The following is a 14,698-nucleotide window of genomic DNA, read 5'->3' as shown; positions in this document are numbered from 1 at the left end:
AGCACGTAACCAAGGTTTCGATGTGGTCTTGGTGGACACAGCAGGCCGTATGCAAGACAATGCTCCTTTGATGACAGCTCTGGCTAAGCTCATTGCAGTCAACACCCCTGACCTTGTCCTGTTTGTGGGGGAAGCCTTGGTGGGAAATGAGGCTGTGGATCAGCTGGTTAGTTCCTCAGATAACTACTTAAGATTCAGAACTCAAGAGGTGACAAATGCATACCTCCTTTTGAGTGCTTCTTTGCACAACAATGGTATACCTAGAAGTAGTCATGTCCGTTCGCATGCAACAAATATGCAGTAGTCATACCTTGGATCCCGAACTCGGACGTTATGGCTCCAGTTTGCGAATGTTCTTTGGAACCTGAACATCCAACGGGGCTTCCAGGGCTTCTGATTGGCTGCCACAGTTTCCCAATATTTTGGAAGTCGAATGGACTTCCGGAACGGATTCCATTTGACTTCCAAGGTACGGCTGTACAGGCAACTCTCCTATTACACTGGGGACATGGCCATGGGGTAGCACCTAAAGCCAAAATTGCTTATTGTCAAAGCACTTTGGGTTCAGTGACTTGCAGGATTGCGAAGGTCCTCCCCCAAACGCCCGTCCCCTTCCAATTTATTTATTTATTTATTTATTTGTCAGGCGTGTAAAACTGAATGCACCCAAGTTAAGTGTGTGTGTGTGTGTGTGTTGCGCGTTGCCTGTATGGGCACATGCATCATAGCCTGGGGGAGGTGTTGGGGATCGCCAAAGACCCCCCCCCCACTGTATTCGTACTTAGAGTGGCAATTAGACGTTGACTGCAACATAAATTGGTAAAAATAGTCACAATACCTGTGTGTTAGCAGACATGCGTACAGCCCATCAGTGAGCCTTGTGCAAGAGCATTGCCAAACCTGTTTCACCGTTTGCTTCCCCTACACCAGGTCAAGTTCAACAAAGCCCTTGCTGATCACTCCATGGCTCAGACCCCACGCCTCATTGATGGAATCGTGCTCACCAAATTTGATACCATAGACGACAAGGTAAATGGGGCCCATAGGTTGCAATTGTTTGGGGGTTTGGTGGGAGTTTTTCTTTTTTGATGGAAAAAGCCGCATTTTTGGGGGGGGGGGGTATGGCTCCGGGGAGGTGGGCAATGTCAGGCCTCCTGTCTGCCACAGGCAACCCCCACTCTCCCTAGACTGCACCTCTCACTGGCTTTGCTCTACTCTCTCGAGTGCATTTGCCTGGTTGGAATATCTGGTTGAACTGTGATAATGCCTCCCGCTTGCCTGGATGGAGAGGTGTGTTGGGGAGGGAAGACCTGATCTTTTCATATGGGTGGAATGTAGCCATTCCACAAAGGAAGGAGTCACATTTGTTGCTCCGCCCACACAAGCCTTTGGCCCTGTCCACCACTGGCCTGTGCCCTCCCCCCCAAGATGCTCAATGGATCGCAAGGTAACGTGGCCATTGGGCAAAAAAGGTCCCCCCTTGCTTTGGGAGTTTTTACTGGCTAATAAGCTTTTTCTGTGGACTTTTTAGTAAACACAGTTCTCTGAAGAACTGAACAGAATCAAAAAGCACTGGATAATTTTGGAAGGCTTACTAAATACATCTTTCTTCCATCCATGGGATTCGCCCCTTCCAGTTTTGTGCTGTTCTGCCACCTGGAGCTTTCGATTGTTTCTAGATTATGATCTGGCAAGCCTCTTTTAAGTTACAGAAGGGCTTTCTGGGGCCCGTAATGTGTTTCCCTTTCTAAAATGTTCAGTTAAGTGCTATGCCACATACTGTTGAACCTTTCTCTTGGATTTTTTTAAAAAGCAGCCTTGTGATGTGGCTGCAGGGGAGGCCTAGCTGGAGCCTATACAATAGGGCTGGGGCGACATTTGGTTTTCAACATTGTGATAGATCGGCTGCTAAATACCAGCATATGCTGATTTATTACAATGTCTGGATGTCTGGAATGTTTCTCGGCTGTTTCTTCCTCCCCACCATAGAGCAGGAAGAACAGCTGAGATACATTGCCCAGCCCTGTGACAGTGAGCGAACCTTGAAGGCCTTTTCGGCTCACGTGTGAACTGGAGGGGCACTGGAGCTTCCTTGTTGGGGAACAGTATTCCACAGTGGGGGCCAACTTCTTTTATCAAGGTGGCAGTCTGAGCAGATGACTAAGGATCAAGGCAGGTTCATTGGAAGGAAATGCCTTTTTAAAATCCCCATATGGTAAGATGTACCTTTAGGAGGGGGAAAAACTGGCTAACATCAGTGGGTATATCTCCCACATCCTAGACCAGCCTTCCCTAACCTAGTAGACTAGACACAAGGCACATTTAGTAGCTTTTTTTTTTTAATGAGAGTTTGTAACCATGGAAATAGCAAGGATTTCTTCACCACTACCACCCCGATGCAATTTCACTGTACACAATGATACTATATTGTCCTTTCCTACACTAACAGCTGCTTTTCTCCCCAGGTTGGCGCTGCAATTTCCATGACATACATCACTAGTAAACCAATCGTGTTTGTGGGTACTGGACAGACCTACTGTGACCTGCGTAGCCTTAATGCCAAGGCTGTGGTTGCTGCTCTCATGAAGGCCTAACCACCAGTTATTGCACCAAATTCCTGTCTGCAGATGTCTCAGAATGTGCTTTCCAGCGTGACTGTTTTTAGAAACATCTCTCTCTCTCTCTCCTCCTCCCCCCCCCCCCCCCCGTTTTTGGCATAGTGCAACACAGAATGGAGGGATGCTAGAAAAAAGCTGCTTACCTGGCTTTTGGTCCTTCTCCTCTTGATTTTGCTAACACACACCTTCCTTGATGTGATGTGTGGGTTTAATTGTAGCAAGAGGTGCCTGTCTTCCTTTGAATTCTATTTACTTTCATACACATTGGCTCTAAAAGTGTTCCGGGGTTGTCTTCACTTTTCCCACTGAGCCCTCTTTCCTGTTTTTCCCTTCATTCTGCCTGCTTAGACAGTCCAAAGCCAGAGCTTTGGTTCTCTCCCCGACCCCACTCCATCCCAGGTTAGCGGGTGCGATAAAAGACTTTGTGGGGCGGGGGATTGTTCTGCCACTACCTAAGCATCTATGAACTCTGCTGTCTTTTAAAACTCCTCTCTCCGGCCATGGGGTAGAGCGGATACTGCCTACAGGCAGCTCTGCTCTTATCAAGCTTCACATTTGCGGATTGCTTTGAACACAGTAGTTCACCAAAGCTTTCAAACCAAAAAAAGGAAGATAGATACCAGAGTGAATTCCTGCTTAACAGGGTGGCTGTTGATGCCTTAAAATGGTCCTTCTTTCTACTGTCCATGGGACTCTTTACAGCAGGGCCCTCCAGACACTGCCCCAGACTGTAGCATTTGTGTGAAAAATGCAGGAACCCGTGATGCCATCCTAATGACATATTTGCAAGTGGGGGTGACATCCCTTTCTTTTTCTAATAATGTCTCCAGATGATCAGTGAGCTGCTTCGTGGTGCATTATTTTTTGGGGTGGGGTGGGGTTGAATTACAGGCCGATTCTCACATAACGGTTGTGCTTGCTGCTGGCTATCAAGACTTTTCCTCCAATTCCTTTGCTGTGAGCACACACTATAACTTTGCACACGATTGAATGTGCATATGCAAAATGGAAACTTGCGGCTTATGATGCTTCAGATAATCCCTTTGCCCAGCACAGTCCTAATTCAAACCAAGGGAGGGGGAGGAAACATCTGTGCTTCCAGGAAGAGCTGGTTGTGTGAAAAATTAGAGGAGGAATTGCGGGTATATTCTGTACTGAACAACTGCCCTTGCTGCTGACACAGGATTCTGGTCCCATAACTCACGGCCTCACCTCCCACCTAATCATCAGAGGATGGATTGAAACTGGTCAACACAAGCCTTTGCATGCTCTCCCGCCTGCACTGGCCTTTTGCTTTTCTAAACCAGTCTGTGACAGGAATTTTCTGGTGGGTGCTTGCTGCTTTTCTTCCCCCTCCCTTCAGAGTGCCTCTTGATCCTGGTATAAAGTGCTATGTTAAATACTACAAAACTCTCTATGAAGATGTCTCGTAGCTCGGTATTGCAGATGTGCTCTAGTGCAATAAGTTGAATGCTGTCTGCTAAAAGGTAATTTATATAATAAAACTTCATTAAAAAAAAACAAACACACGTGATTTCCTTTGTTGTTAGGTGCAGCAGCATAAAAATCCAGGGCTTCAGACTGTTCCAGAAAACCCCTCAGACCAGGAATGGCAAGCAAGCTTCCTAGGGCTGATCCCTTTCCTGCTGATCTTTTCCCTGCAATGCATGGCTGCAGGCAAGTTCTATGTGAACCCGATGTACATCTCTGAAAGCTCTCCAGGATCCTCTGCAAACATAGAGGTTTCTCTTAATGCGTGGCAGTGGCTGGTTTGTGACTTTAAAATCTGTTGCCTCAACTCTATTTCCTAGAAGGAGGCTTACAAGACCCTCTCATTTAGCCCAGTTTCATGTCCTCCGTGAGCTCCCATACAATCCAGGGAATGTAGGAATTCTGCTGCAGCAGATGAAAACTGCACCGCATGTAACATCGCCTTCTCACCCTTCATACTTGGGAGCATGAAGGCTCTAGGGACCATCCCATGTCACAGCTACATTGCCTCTCTGGCCATCGCTTCCACCATGAATTTGTCTAAAGTCACTCTTAAGCCAGAGATAAGTGAACATCCTTTTTATTTATTATAGCTCCAAACATATAAAACACTGTATAAAGAAAAGACTTAGAAAACTAGAGCTTCAAGTAATTTTTTTTAAAAAAAATGCTTGCATTTTAGTTGAAACCCTTACAGAATACAAAAGCACTAGTAGCAAACTCTTGCTCAGTGGGAGAGAGGACGGATCTCTCTGCAGATACAACCTTAAATAGAAAAAAACAAAACACGACATCACATTGGTAGGACAAATCTCCATGCCCAGATCCAAAGGGTCCAAGACGAGTTGCCGAGTCCAAAAGTACGCTTTACAGTTTCATGTTGATGGGGCAGCAGCTAGAACAAAAAATGGGCCCTTCCAAGAACCAACCGCGGCAAAGGCAGTGCTTTTTGTTCCCTAAGCAACGTTTGAGATAGTCACGTCTTACAAGGAGCTTGTCAGCATCTTGCTTTTAAATCATTAGCAGAAGGGTTAACCTGTATGATGGTGTTGCTCAGATGGGAGTGCTTTGCGTTCTCGCCTGCTGTACCCTGTGTAGAATTAGTGTCTTCAGATGTCACCTGGGCAGATATTTTGGACACTGGCCTTAAAACCAAAGGCAGTAGGAGAGATCCTAACAAAACCCATGGACAACTAGAGAGGGTTAGTAACAAAAGGAGCTGGTTAAAAGGGGGAACGGGGTTGGATGGCAAACCAGCTCTTGGAGAAATTAAAACGGCAGACACTCGAGATCACTTGTGACTGGGCAAATGGCCCCCTATGTATTAGACACATTATTTATATGGCTTCCATTCTTAAAACATTTGGGACTAGGTTTAGCCCTGTTCAATGCACAACTAAGGGGGACTGGGGGCATGCGTCCCCACCCTGACCTTCCAGCATTGACCAGGAAGTCTAAAGGGGATTTCCACATGCATCTGACTGCTTAGAGGCTTCTGCGAGTGCGAACCTCACCTGCTCAAGTCTCACGATTATGCGGAGGCTCCTAAGAGCACTCAGTCAAAGGCTCTTGCAAGCCCCTTCAAACCGCTATTCAGCACGGAGGGTCTTTTTTTTGGAGGGGGTGGTAGGAAACATTGAGGCTGGTGCAGACGGGAAAGCTAGGAGCCGAGCGAGCATCCTGATACTCCCTACTAGTGTTTACATTCCCAATTCAGGAATAATGCCCGCACAGGGGTTTGTGGAGTGGTATTCAGCCTTGCAATGGGTACAGGAAGACACAGGAACACTTGCCGTGCATGCTCTGTTGTTGCATCCCAACTATAACATGTGCTTCCTGCTCCCATGTCCAGGGAGTCTGTTAAGGAGGGAGAGGATTCACTAATCTGGAACAATTTTGCTCTAATGGACGCAAGTCGCATCCAAGTTAGAAGTTGCTTAGTGGTATGCTTGTTGCACAAGGGAAAACAAGCACACTACCAAAGGTGGTTGGGCAACAGACTGCACAAGAATCGGCCAATGCACAAGTTTCCGCTAGCCCAAATGTTGCAGAGTCTTTAACCTCTGTGATCCACTGGTGTTAAGGCTCTTGTGCTAGTGGATAAGAGAATGCCGGATATGATCCTCAGTTGCTAAGTATCACTCCACAAGGATTTTCTATGGTCTGTTTAAGGGGAATCTTTGCCTCTCCAGATATTGTTGCTCTCCTATCAGCTCCTATCATTCCGCACCATTCGCCATGCTGGCTGGGTTTCATGTGAACTGGGAGTTCAACGACATCTGGAGGGCCACAATTTCCCTCTTCTCCGGCGCAATCTGACAAAATTAGCTGCCAAGGCGTCCTACTGCTTCCAGCTTTAACAAAGTTCTTACCCAGGCTGAGCCGAGTTGTGATAATGTGGAAATTCCCTTAAAAAACACCTTCCACCTTAAGAAACAAGAAACTTTTCAAATTAGCCCACATGAACTGCAGAACGAATCCTCCACTGGTATCACTACTGCTTTCCTTTTCCAGGAGCCTGCTACCACCCCAGCTTGAACACTGCGCGTTGCAGTTTGGAGGCAGAAAGGTGTCCTCACACGTTCTTACTAAGGAATCTTCCACTTTCTGCAAGATACCTTCTTAAGTCGTGAGCTCTTATCATGCACGAGAGAGCACCCACTTCAGGGTGGGTGGTGGTAGCTGCAGGTTAGCAAAATTTGTCTCTCCAGAGCTGGCCTTAAGGAGTGTCGAGTATTAAGTAAGCTCCCTACCTTTGATTTCCGTGTGTGCTGCAGCCATGCCATTTAGCTGTCCCTCCCGAGGTGGACCTGGAAAGGGGGTGGGGAATCGAAGTTATTTGGAGGTGACAAGTTAGCAGCGACCCACAGAAAATGTGTGAGAGCATCTTGCATCTATGCTAGCCTCCCAAACTCCACTAATGGCTGTAGCTGATGCTAGTCCTACTCTGAGTAGACCCGTTGGGAGTTCATGTCTTGACTTACTTGGGTTCAGGCATTTCTATGGTTTTACCCTGTGTAGAACTTAGTGGGATACAACCCATTTTCCCCTAGAATGGTTTCCCTTTGGATTGAGCCCATTTATAAAAGGTACTATGGAGGGCGGGGGAGAGGGGATAAGTTGCTTGCTTAAAATATTGTTACGAGACACCCACAGGAATCTTCGGAAAGGCTGCGTCCAGCCCCTTTGGGCAGCTTCCAACTCTAAGCTGCTATTCATTATATAAAGGGAGTGTGTCGGTGTGGGAAGCTTTCCATGCTTCTGGAATTTCATTGGGAATATAGTTATTTCACAAAGAACAGATGGTATTGGAGAAAGGTGGTGGTAGCTGACAATTGGCAGTTGGGGGTTGGTTAGTTATCCTGTTCTATCTTGATTTTGAAGGCGAGAGGTTTGGAGACTCCATTTAGACGCTGCCTAGAGGAGTTGGCAAATAATACTTGCTGCCAGCCTGACAAGTAAAGATTTATTTTCAACTATTTGTGTAAGGCACATATTTTTCTTAATCACAAATAGCTAACAAGTGTTCCATGCTTCTGACCTCTTGTATAAAGTTATGCAAATACACCTAATTTGCTTAATGTATACAGCTGCATACATTGTGCTGGTTTTGCTATGATGAGGCGGAGCAAAGGGCAATACAGGACACAGAAGCCCCTCTTTTTCCACCCATCCTCTAAAAGTCTTACTTCGTTCACCTGTTTGGCTTCTTGCTTTTTGTTTTCAATGAAAGCAAGGGTGCTCAGGGGGGCCAAATTGTGGGTCTGGTACTACACATTTGTATTGTCCACACAGAAGTTTCAGTGCTCTGAAGGCATGCGAGGCCATAACCTGGCTGGAACTAAGCAAATCTGGATCTGGCAAGTGCCTAGACAACAAACCCAGGGGGAATCCCTTCTAGGCCACCTCAAGTTAAAGGGAAGCAATGTGAGATGTGAATGTGATGAAGTCAAAATTCAATAAAAGATGCAATGTTAGAGGGCTACAGATAGGTTTGGGACTTCAGTTCCCATCAGCCCCAGATGGAATGGTCAATGGTCAGGGCTAATGGGAGCTGGAGTTCAGCAACATCTGGATGTCTGCAGGCTCCCCTTCTCTGCACTAGGAAGACAGCCAGTCCTCTTACCTGCTCGACCCCGGTTGGAGATCTCATTTGCCAGCCTCTCAAAATAATCAGGCAAGTCTGCGTATTCGTTCCCATATGAGATCACTTTAATCCCTTTGTCCAGCATGTTTTCTCTGAGCTTCTTGAACTCGTCCACATCCCCACGGCGCACGAGCATAAAGTGCTCCAGATCAGATTTGTGCTTCACAGCTTCTAGGAAGAGGGCTTGGAAAGTTGTGTCGTCCACAGTCCAGCCACAGCCCAGGAACAGGAACGATTTGGCTTCATACAGCTTCTGGATCTCTCGCTTTAGGAAAGGGAAAAGGGAAAGTGTACAGAATATCGATTTTCATTAGGACTGTGGAGTTTTAGAATTGGAAGGAACCAAAGGTCAGCTTGGGTAGCTCCATGTAACAAAAGCACGAATTGTCTGGTGTAGGGATGAAGAACCAGTGGACCTCCAGATGTCCTACCATCTGCCATCATTCCAGACCATTTGTCATGTGAGCTGCAGCTAATGGGAGATTCTAGCAACAGCTGGAGAATCATAGGTTCCCCACTCCTAAGGGATCAACAAGAGCACTACAACATCCTCATCCCTGATTTGAGTGGCTAGAAATCCCAGCAAAGTCAGCCCAGCCCTGTCCATTTTTGAGTCAAGCCATGGTGGGCAGGAGAAGTCTAACCCTCCTTATACCTACACACAAGCAAAAACACGAGCAGCCATCCAGTCACTAGTCAATCTGAACTTGATAATTCCTTTCTGGCCTCAGGTGCAATAAATTAGTAATAATAATTGTTCATATGTCGCCCACCTGACCAGGTTACCCCTGTCACTGGGCAGCTGCCAGCAAATTAAAACACAGTAAGACATCACACATTAAAAACTTCCCTATACAGGGCTGCTTTCAGATGTCTCTAGTTTGTGCAGTTGCCTTAATGCATCACACCATCTGCCATTCCAGTGACTTGCTACTGAGCTGTTAAATTTGTTGACAGTTAAAAGCACTAATTGGTATCAACTCTACATCCTGATCCAGCTCTCTGTATGCATAAACAAGAAGTTAATATGTGATTTAATTACACAAGAAGGTGGGGTGTGTGTGCACGCACATATGAATTAAAAACCAGTATAGTGCAGGTAAGACTGGCACCCATAGTTTGCACACCTGGCAAAAGCAGGCGCTGCACATGTGTAAAGTCTGTTTATGCACAATCGCCTTTTTATAGTTAAGGGAACCTGTCTTGTTTGGCGGGTTCTTTAGAAGACATTCCTGGTTGTTTGAAGCATTCAGGGCTTGATATTCATATCAGGGATGAGGAAATTGTACCCTCCAGATGTTGTTGTATCATCCCCAACCAACAGCCCTGTTGGCTGGGGCTGATGGGAGTTGGAGTCCAACAACATCTGGAGGGCCACAGAGTCCTCATCCCGGACTTATATCCTGGCAGCACTCATCCTTCAGCAAGAGACAAGAAGGCCCAGAGAGGGCTGCAAATCTCACCATAACCTCTGTGTTGCGTAGCACATTCTGGTAGCCGGCTGGGTGCAGTACTATCCCACTGGGGTTTGTGTACACACCGTGGATGTGAAGGACACTGAGCTTCCTTTTCTCCTGCGCCCACTCCAGCACCTGTATGGGATTTCAAAAGCAGCGCTCAGCGTTCAACAGACCCAGAAAGCAGTGGCGTAGCGTGGGGGGTGCAGGGGGGGGCCAGCCGCACCGGGCGCAACATTGGGGGGGGGCGCACTCGCAGCTCTCTGCCCCTACCTGGCTCACTCACTCTCTCTCACTGCAGTGCTGGCTGTGCGAATCCGATCCGAGCTGCCGGGTCGCCGCCCACTGTGGAGGGGGAGGGTGCCAGGCGTGCGCTGCGGTGCGGAGCGGAGAGAGAGCGAGGGAGGGACTATCTGGGGGAGGGACAGTGCAGCGGCCGCCCAGCGCAGCGCTGAGGGCGGGAGAGAACCACACCCGACCAGCCCAGGCAGCAGCAAGAAGAAGCTGGCAGCGACGGCAGGTTAGGGGTTAGGGGGCGCAAATTACTTGCCTTGCCCCGGGTTCTGGCAACCCACGCTACGCCGCTGCCAGAAAGTACCATTCCCTTTGGATTCTACAACCTACTGGGCTTTGAGCTGAGTGAGAAGTGAGTGGCCTGTAGGGCAGGGTGAAGAGCAGGAATGCCTTTATTTCTTTTCAAGCCCACATTCCAGGAACTGAGCACCATGCAAATATGTTTATAGACTTCCTGCCTCGGGGCGGGAGGGATGGCTCTCAGAATCTATAAACACAATAAATTCCACACACAGGCAAGCTCTTTCAGCCCCAGGGATGTATTTTTCTGAACTTCTCGGCATCAGACCCCATGCTGCTGCACACAGTTGGGTTCCTTTGTGAAGGATGTTCTCAGGCTTATGGTGGGACAACAGCTGCAGCCCACGCAGGGTAAAAAATGGTATCCTTTGACTGCTACAGCTTGAGTCAACATTGCTGCATAACACTGACATTTGCCCCCCACCCATAAAGACTTTCTTGAGGGAAGACCCTCCAGTTGCCTTTTGCTCCCTATAGCCTTTTCCTGTATACTGTACTAGGTTTTGAGCTAATGAAAACAGAAATCCAGATCAATCGCCAGTGCGGCACCTGTCTATCTCCTCCCATCTGAGGATTGTCTACAATGTTGTGTACAGCAGGGCTCCCTTTCCTCTCCTCCCTGCATGAGACTTCAAAATCTGCTGGGGAGAATTCTCCAACTCTCCAGACTGCAGATTTTCAGAGTGTGCTGGGAGCTGCCAGAGAGGGGAAACTACATTGTGCAAACAGAAGTCTGCTATGCTAGTGGAACAGCATCTACTCTTCAAATCTTTGCTGTTGTCCCGTTTCTTGCTCAAAATATTGTCTCCTGCATTTTGGAAGTACACAATAAGCAACGCTAGGCCAATTTGTTTAATAAGCACAATGTATTTGGGATTAAGGGACGCGGGTGGCGCTGTGGGTTAAACCACAGAGCCTAGGACTTGCTGATCAGAAGGTCAGCGGTTCGAACCCCTGCAATGGAGTGAGCTCCCGTTGTTCGGTCCCTGCTCCTGCCAACCTAGCAGTTCGAAAGCACATCTAAGTGCAAGTAGATAAATAGGTACCGCTCCGGCGGGAAGGTAAACGGTGTTTCCGTGCGCTGCTCTGGTTTGCCACATGACCCAGAAGCTGTACGCCGGCTCCCTCGGCCAATAAAACGAGATGACCACTGCAACCCCAGAGTTGGTCACAACTGGACCTAATGGTCAGGGGTCCCTTTACCTTTTATTTGGGATTATCTAATTTCATCTTCTTCTCTTTTTTTGACACAAATGCATCCCATTCTGGGTTTTTACCCACTAGTACGTTCATGACTGTTACAGGTAAAAAACTAAATTCAGAATTGCACACTATAGGACAATATTCCCCGCTCTCTTTACATTCCTTCCCTGAAATTTAGTACTTTCCCTCCCTAAATTAGGAGTTGCAGAGCCTTCTCTAAACCAAGTTTGGCACAGGGGAAGCTTTCCAAATGTACTTCAACAGGTACTATCATAACACTTCCACGATTTATTGTGTTTAACATTTCATTCTCATGTAGCTCATCTTCTGTTTATTCTCCCTTGCCCCAGTCAGGAGTATTATCACACTGAAAAGTTACGCAGGAAGCAGAAATCAAGGACGTACATGGAAAACCAGGCATACGTAATCAAAAGGAACTCGCAAGAAATAAACTCTCCTTTTGCTGTTTACATGGCTTTTGGAGTAAAGCCAGGCACTCAGTCCATTCCAACAAAAGAGGAGCTGCTTACAGGAATTTCAGCTTTTGGAAGCTGAAAAACAGGGGTGAACTTTGGAGAAAGGCCCAAGTTCAGTAGTAGAGCAGGCAGAAGATGCCTGGTTTAATCCTCATCCTCTCCAGGCAGGGTTGGAAATGTCCTCTGTCTGAAACGTTAGAGAGACGCTGCCACTCCAGGCTGAAAATACTAAGCTAACCTGTCTCAGAATGAGGCAGCTTTCCTAGGTTGCTTCTAACTTTATAGCGCACTTTGTTAAGCTCCACTTTAAGTCAACACTATAAATACCCCTGGAATGTGCCAAAGTGCAATAATAGCCTCGTGATTTCGAAAAAGAAAAAAGGAACTTCCCGTGAATATTAACACTTGAAGACATGAGAAGAATACGAGAGAAAGCAGAGCTGCGGGGTCTAGTCATTTTTGTTTGTGTGTGAAAGAGGCTGCTTGGTGAGGATGCAAATAGGGGCTTTAGTATTGAATTAAATAGTTACGTCAATTGATCCTGCTTTGGATAAACTAAAACAGGTACTCTTGACTCGTCTAGCAATATTAATTAATTAATTAATTAATTACCAACCAACCAACCAACCTTCATCATAAGATCTCAGGGCAGTTCACAGAGTAAAACGCAGGATTCCACCCCCAATTTTTTTTGAAAATATTAAAACTATTGAAATATGTTTTAAAAAAACACAACCCTCTTTTTTATAATAAAATGTGCCACTGTAGGAGGAAAACACCATTTAGAAGTGATCCTCCCTCCCTTCTCTTTTCTCCCCCTGCTTGGCAGTGTTAGTCCTGTCTTCTTACCGCAAGTGACACAACACAGTGTGTTCTACCACCACAGCCAACAGCTAAAATGGAACTTAAGGCCTGAGCTGGGGACACCACTGAGAAATGAATAGGCTCACACGCTAGATTGGCCACCGTTCGCAGGCATGAGCACCCGCCACTTACCTTTTTCTCATCGGTCAGGTCAAGAGATTCAAGCCTTTTTCCTTGGTCTGCCGCGTAAATTTCCAGCAAGTTGTCAAAGTTTGTGGTCAGCACGAGAGCGCCGTTTTCCATCAAGTGGAGCACGGACTGAAGGAGCTGTTTCCCTGTGTCTTCCATTTTGGACTCCAGGTCATCAAAGACCTCATATAGGCAGTCCTTGAAAAACGTGGAACGGACATTGCTTGTGCGCTGCCAAGAAGATAGGGGTGGGGGGGGGGGAGGGGAATCCAAGATCAGAATTGATTTATTTGTATTTATTTTATTAAACGACCATTAAAAAAAAAATCAGCAGCAGAGGACTTGAGGAGGGTGAGGCATAAACAGCTGTCTGAACTGGTTGCTGAGATCCAGCAGAGGCACAGCTGGAATTAAGCTACTAAGCTGCGTCCACTTACCTGCGAGAAAACACCCATGGGCTTACCTCTGAGTAAACACAGAAAATCACATTACGGGAATTGCAATTCTTGCATTAGAGTCCTATTTCTGCCCAAACTCTCACAGCATAGAGGGTTGCCCAAGAAAGTGCTTGCACACTGAACCTTCTCAAGAAGAGGAGGACAGTATAGATTCAGGACAGTGGTTTGAAGAAGGGCATAGTTCAGAGGCTGCAGATGGGAAAAGCTGGGAAATATTGGGAGACTAGTAGCAAGAAGAAGCAGCACTAGGGGAGAGACAGCTGACAGACTCTGTGTCTTTGGAAAGCATTCCTGACCCGCCCCCCTCTCCCAGGACGAGGCGAGCATTGAGAGTAGCAGAACTGAAAGCTCAGAGGCAGAAAGCACAGATTAGCCTATTGGCGTAGAAAAGGAGAGACGGAGGGGGTGGGACTTTACTCAGAGCAATGCCATTATCTTAAGGAGACTGCACTCCTCCGTCCCTCTCTGTGAATAGTGAACAAATTACTTAGTAAGACCTCTTCTTGTTTATCTGCTTTTTGGCTGCCACCATGGGTGGGATCGAATTCTCTGAAGCCTGACAGATGCCTAACTGCCTGCCTCAATTCTTTACAATAGACTGGAATGCCTCATGCTGCGTCGTTGGACCTAACTGGGAACCGGACAGGAGACCACTGCAAGCCCCATCAAAGCAGTGGGATAGAAGGTCTTCAGACTGGAGGAAAGATGATACATTCAGCCCAGTCCGATATGGGTTTTTTATAGGGAAGGGAAAGGGGAGAACAAAAGGGAAAGGGCCCTAGCTCAGACATAGAGCACCTGCACCAGAGAGGACAAAAATCAATTATTTTTTAAAAATAGATTTTTTAAAATTTAAATCTGATTTTTTAAATTCAATTTTTAAAATAACATGCTTTTGGAGGAAAAATCTTTCTAAAGATAGTTTTCTATGTAAGTTACATTATAGTCCAAAGGCTATTCATCAGGAAATAAGGACTTGTTTTTTTAAAAAAATGGGGGGAAAAGTTTAACCATATCAGTTAACAAACATGGATGAATATGCTATAATGTTATTGTTTTGGTTAAATAGATTGTTTAAATTGTTATTAAGGAAATGATTATTTTTTCGCCTTCCAATAAAGCACAGCAGAAGAGTTGTCCAAATATAAACAGTTAACTTACTAAATCTCACAATAATTTCATAATTATCTGTCTATGTATTTCTAATAGCATAACCAAATCAGTAATTTTTTATATAACTGTAAAAGCTACTCTGAAAAAT

General features: G+C 46.3%; 2 protein-coding genes across 6 annotated transcripts in view; one reads left to right on the top strand and one right to left on the bottom strand.

Moving 5' to 3' along the window:
• SRPRA (SRP receptor subunit alpha) overlaps positions 1-4,143 on the top strand; it is a 26,736-nt gene extending 22,593 nt beyond the window's left edge. For both annotated transcript variants that reach the window (XM_081844393.1, XM_081844392.1), the window contains exons 12-14: positions 3-166; positions 931-1,029; positions 2,466-4,143. In XM_081844393.1, the coding sequence (XP_081700519.1) occupies positions 3-166; positions 931-1,029; positions 2,466-2,594 (392 nt within the window). In that variant the 3' untranslated portion in view covers positions 2,595-4,143. The remainder of the gene's footprint in view (positions 1-2; positions 167-930; positions 1,030-2,465) is intronic.
• The window catches only part of FAM118B (family with sequence similarity 118 member B), a 24,405-nt gene continuing 13,195 nt past the window's right edge, over positions 3,489-14,698 (bottom strand). Inside the window, exons 5-9 of one of the 4 annotated variants that reach the window (XM_081844457.1) lie at positions 12,983-13,210; positions 9,720-9,848; positions 8,236-8,521; positions 6,863-6,919; positions 3,489-5,199 (exon numbers count right to left, since the gene is read on the bottom strand). In XM_081844457.1, coding sequence (XP_081700583.1) covers positions 5,141-5,199; positions 6,863-6,919; positions 8,236-8,521; positions 9,720-9,848; positions 12,983-13,210 — 759 coding nt within the window. In that variant the 3' untranslated portion in view covers positions 3,489-5,140. Of the gene's footprint in view, positions 5,303-6,862; positions 6,920-8,235; positions 8,522-9,719; positions 9,849-12,982; positions 13,211-14,698 lie in introns of all 4 variants that reach the window. The other 3 variants (XM_081844459.1, XM_081844460.1, XM_081844458.1) reach the window with 3 other exon arrangements.

This window comes from Podarcis erhardii, assembly GCF_964252035.2.
Source record: "Podarcis erhardii genome assembly, chromosome: 16".
Classification (NCBI taxonomy): Eukaryota; Metazoa; Chordata; class Lepidosauria; order Squamata; family Lacertidae; genus Podarcis; species Podarcis erhardii.
The sequence above is the reverse complement of the archived record's forward strand: the minus strand, read 5'-3'. Positions and strand labels throughout refer to the sequence as shown.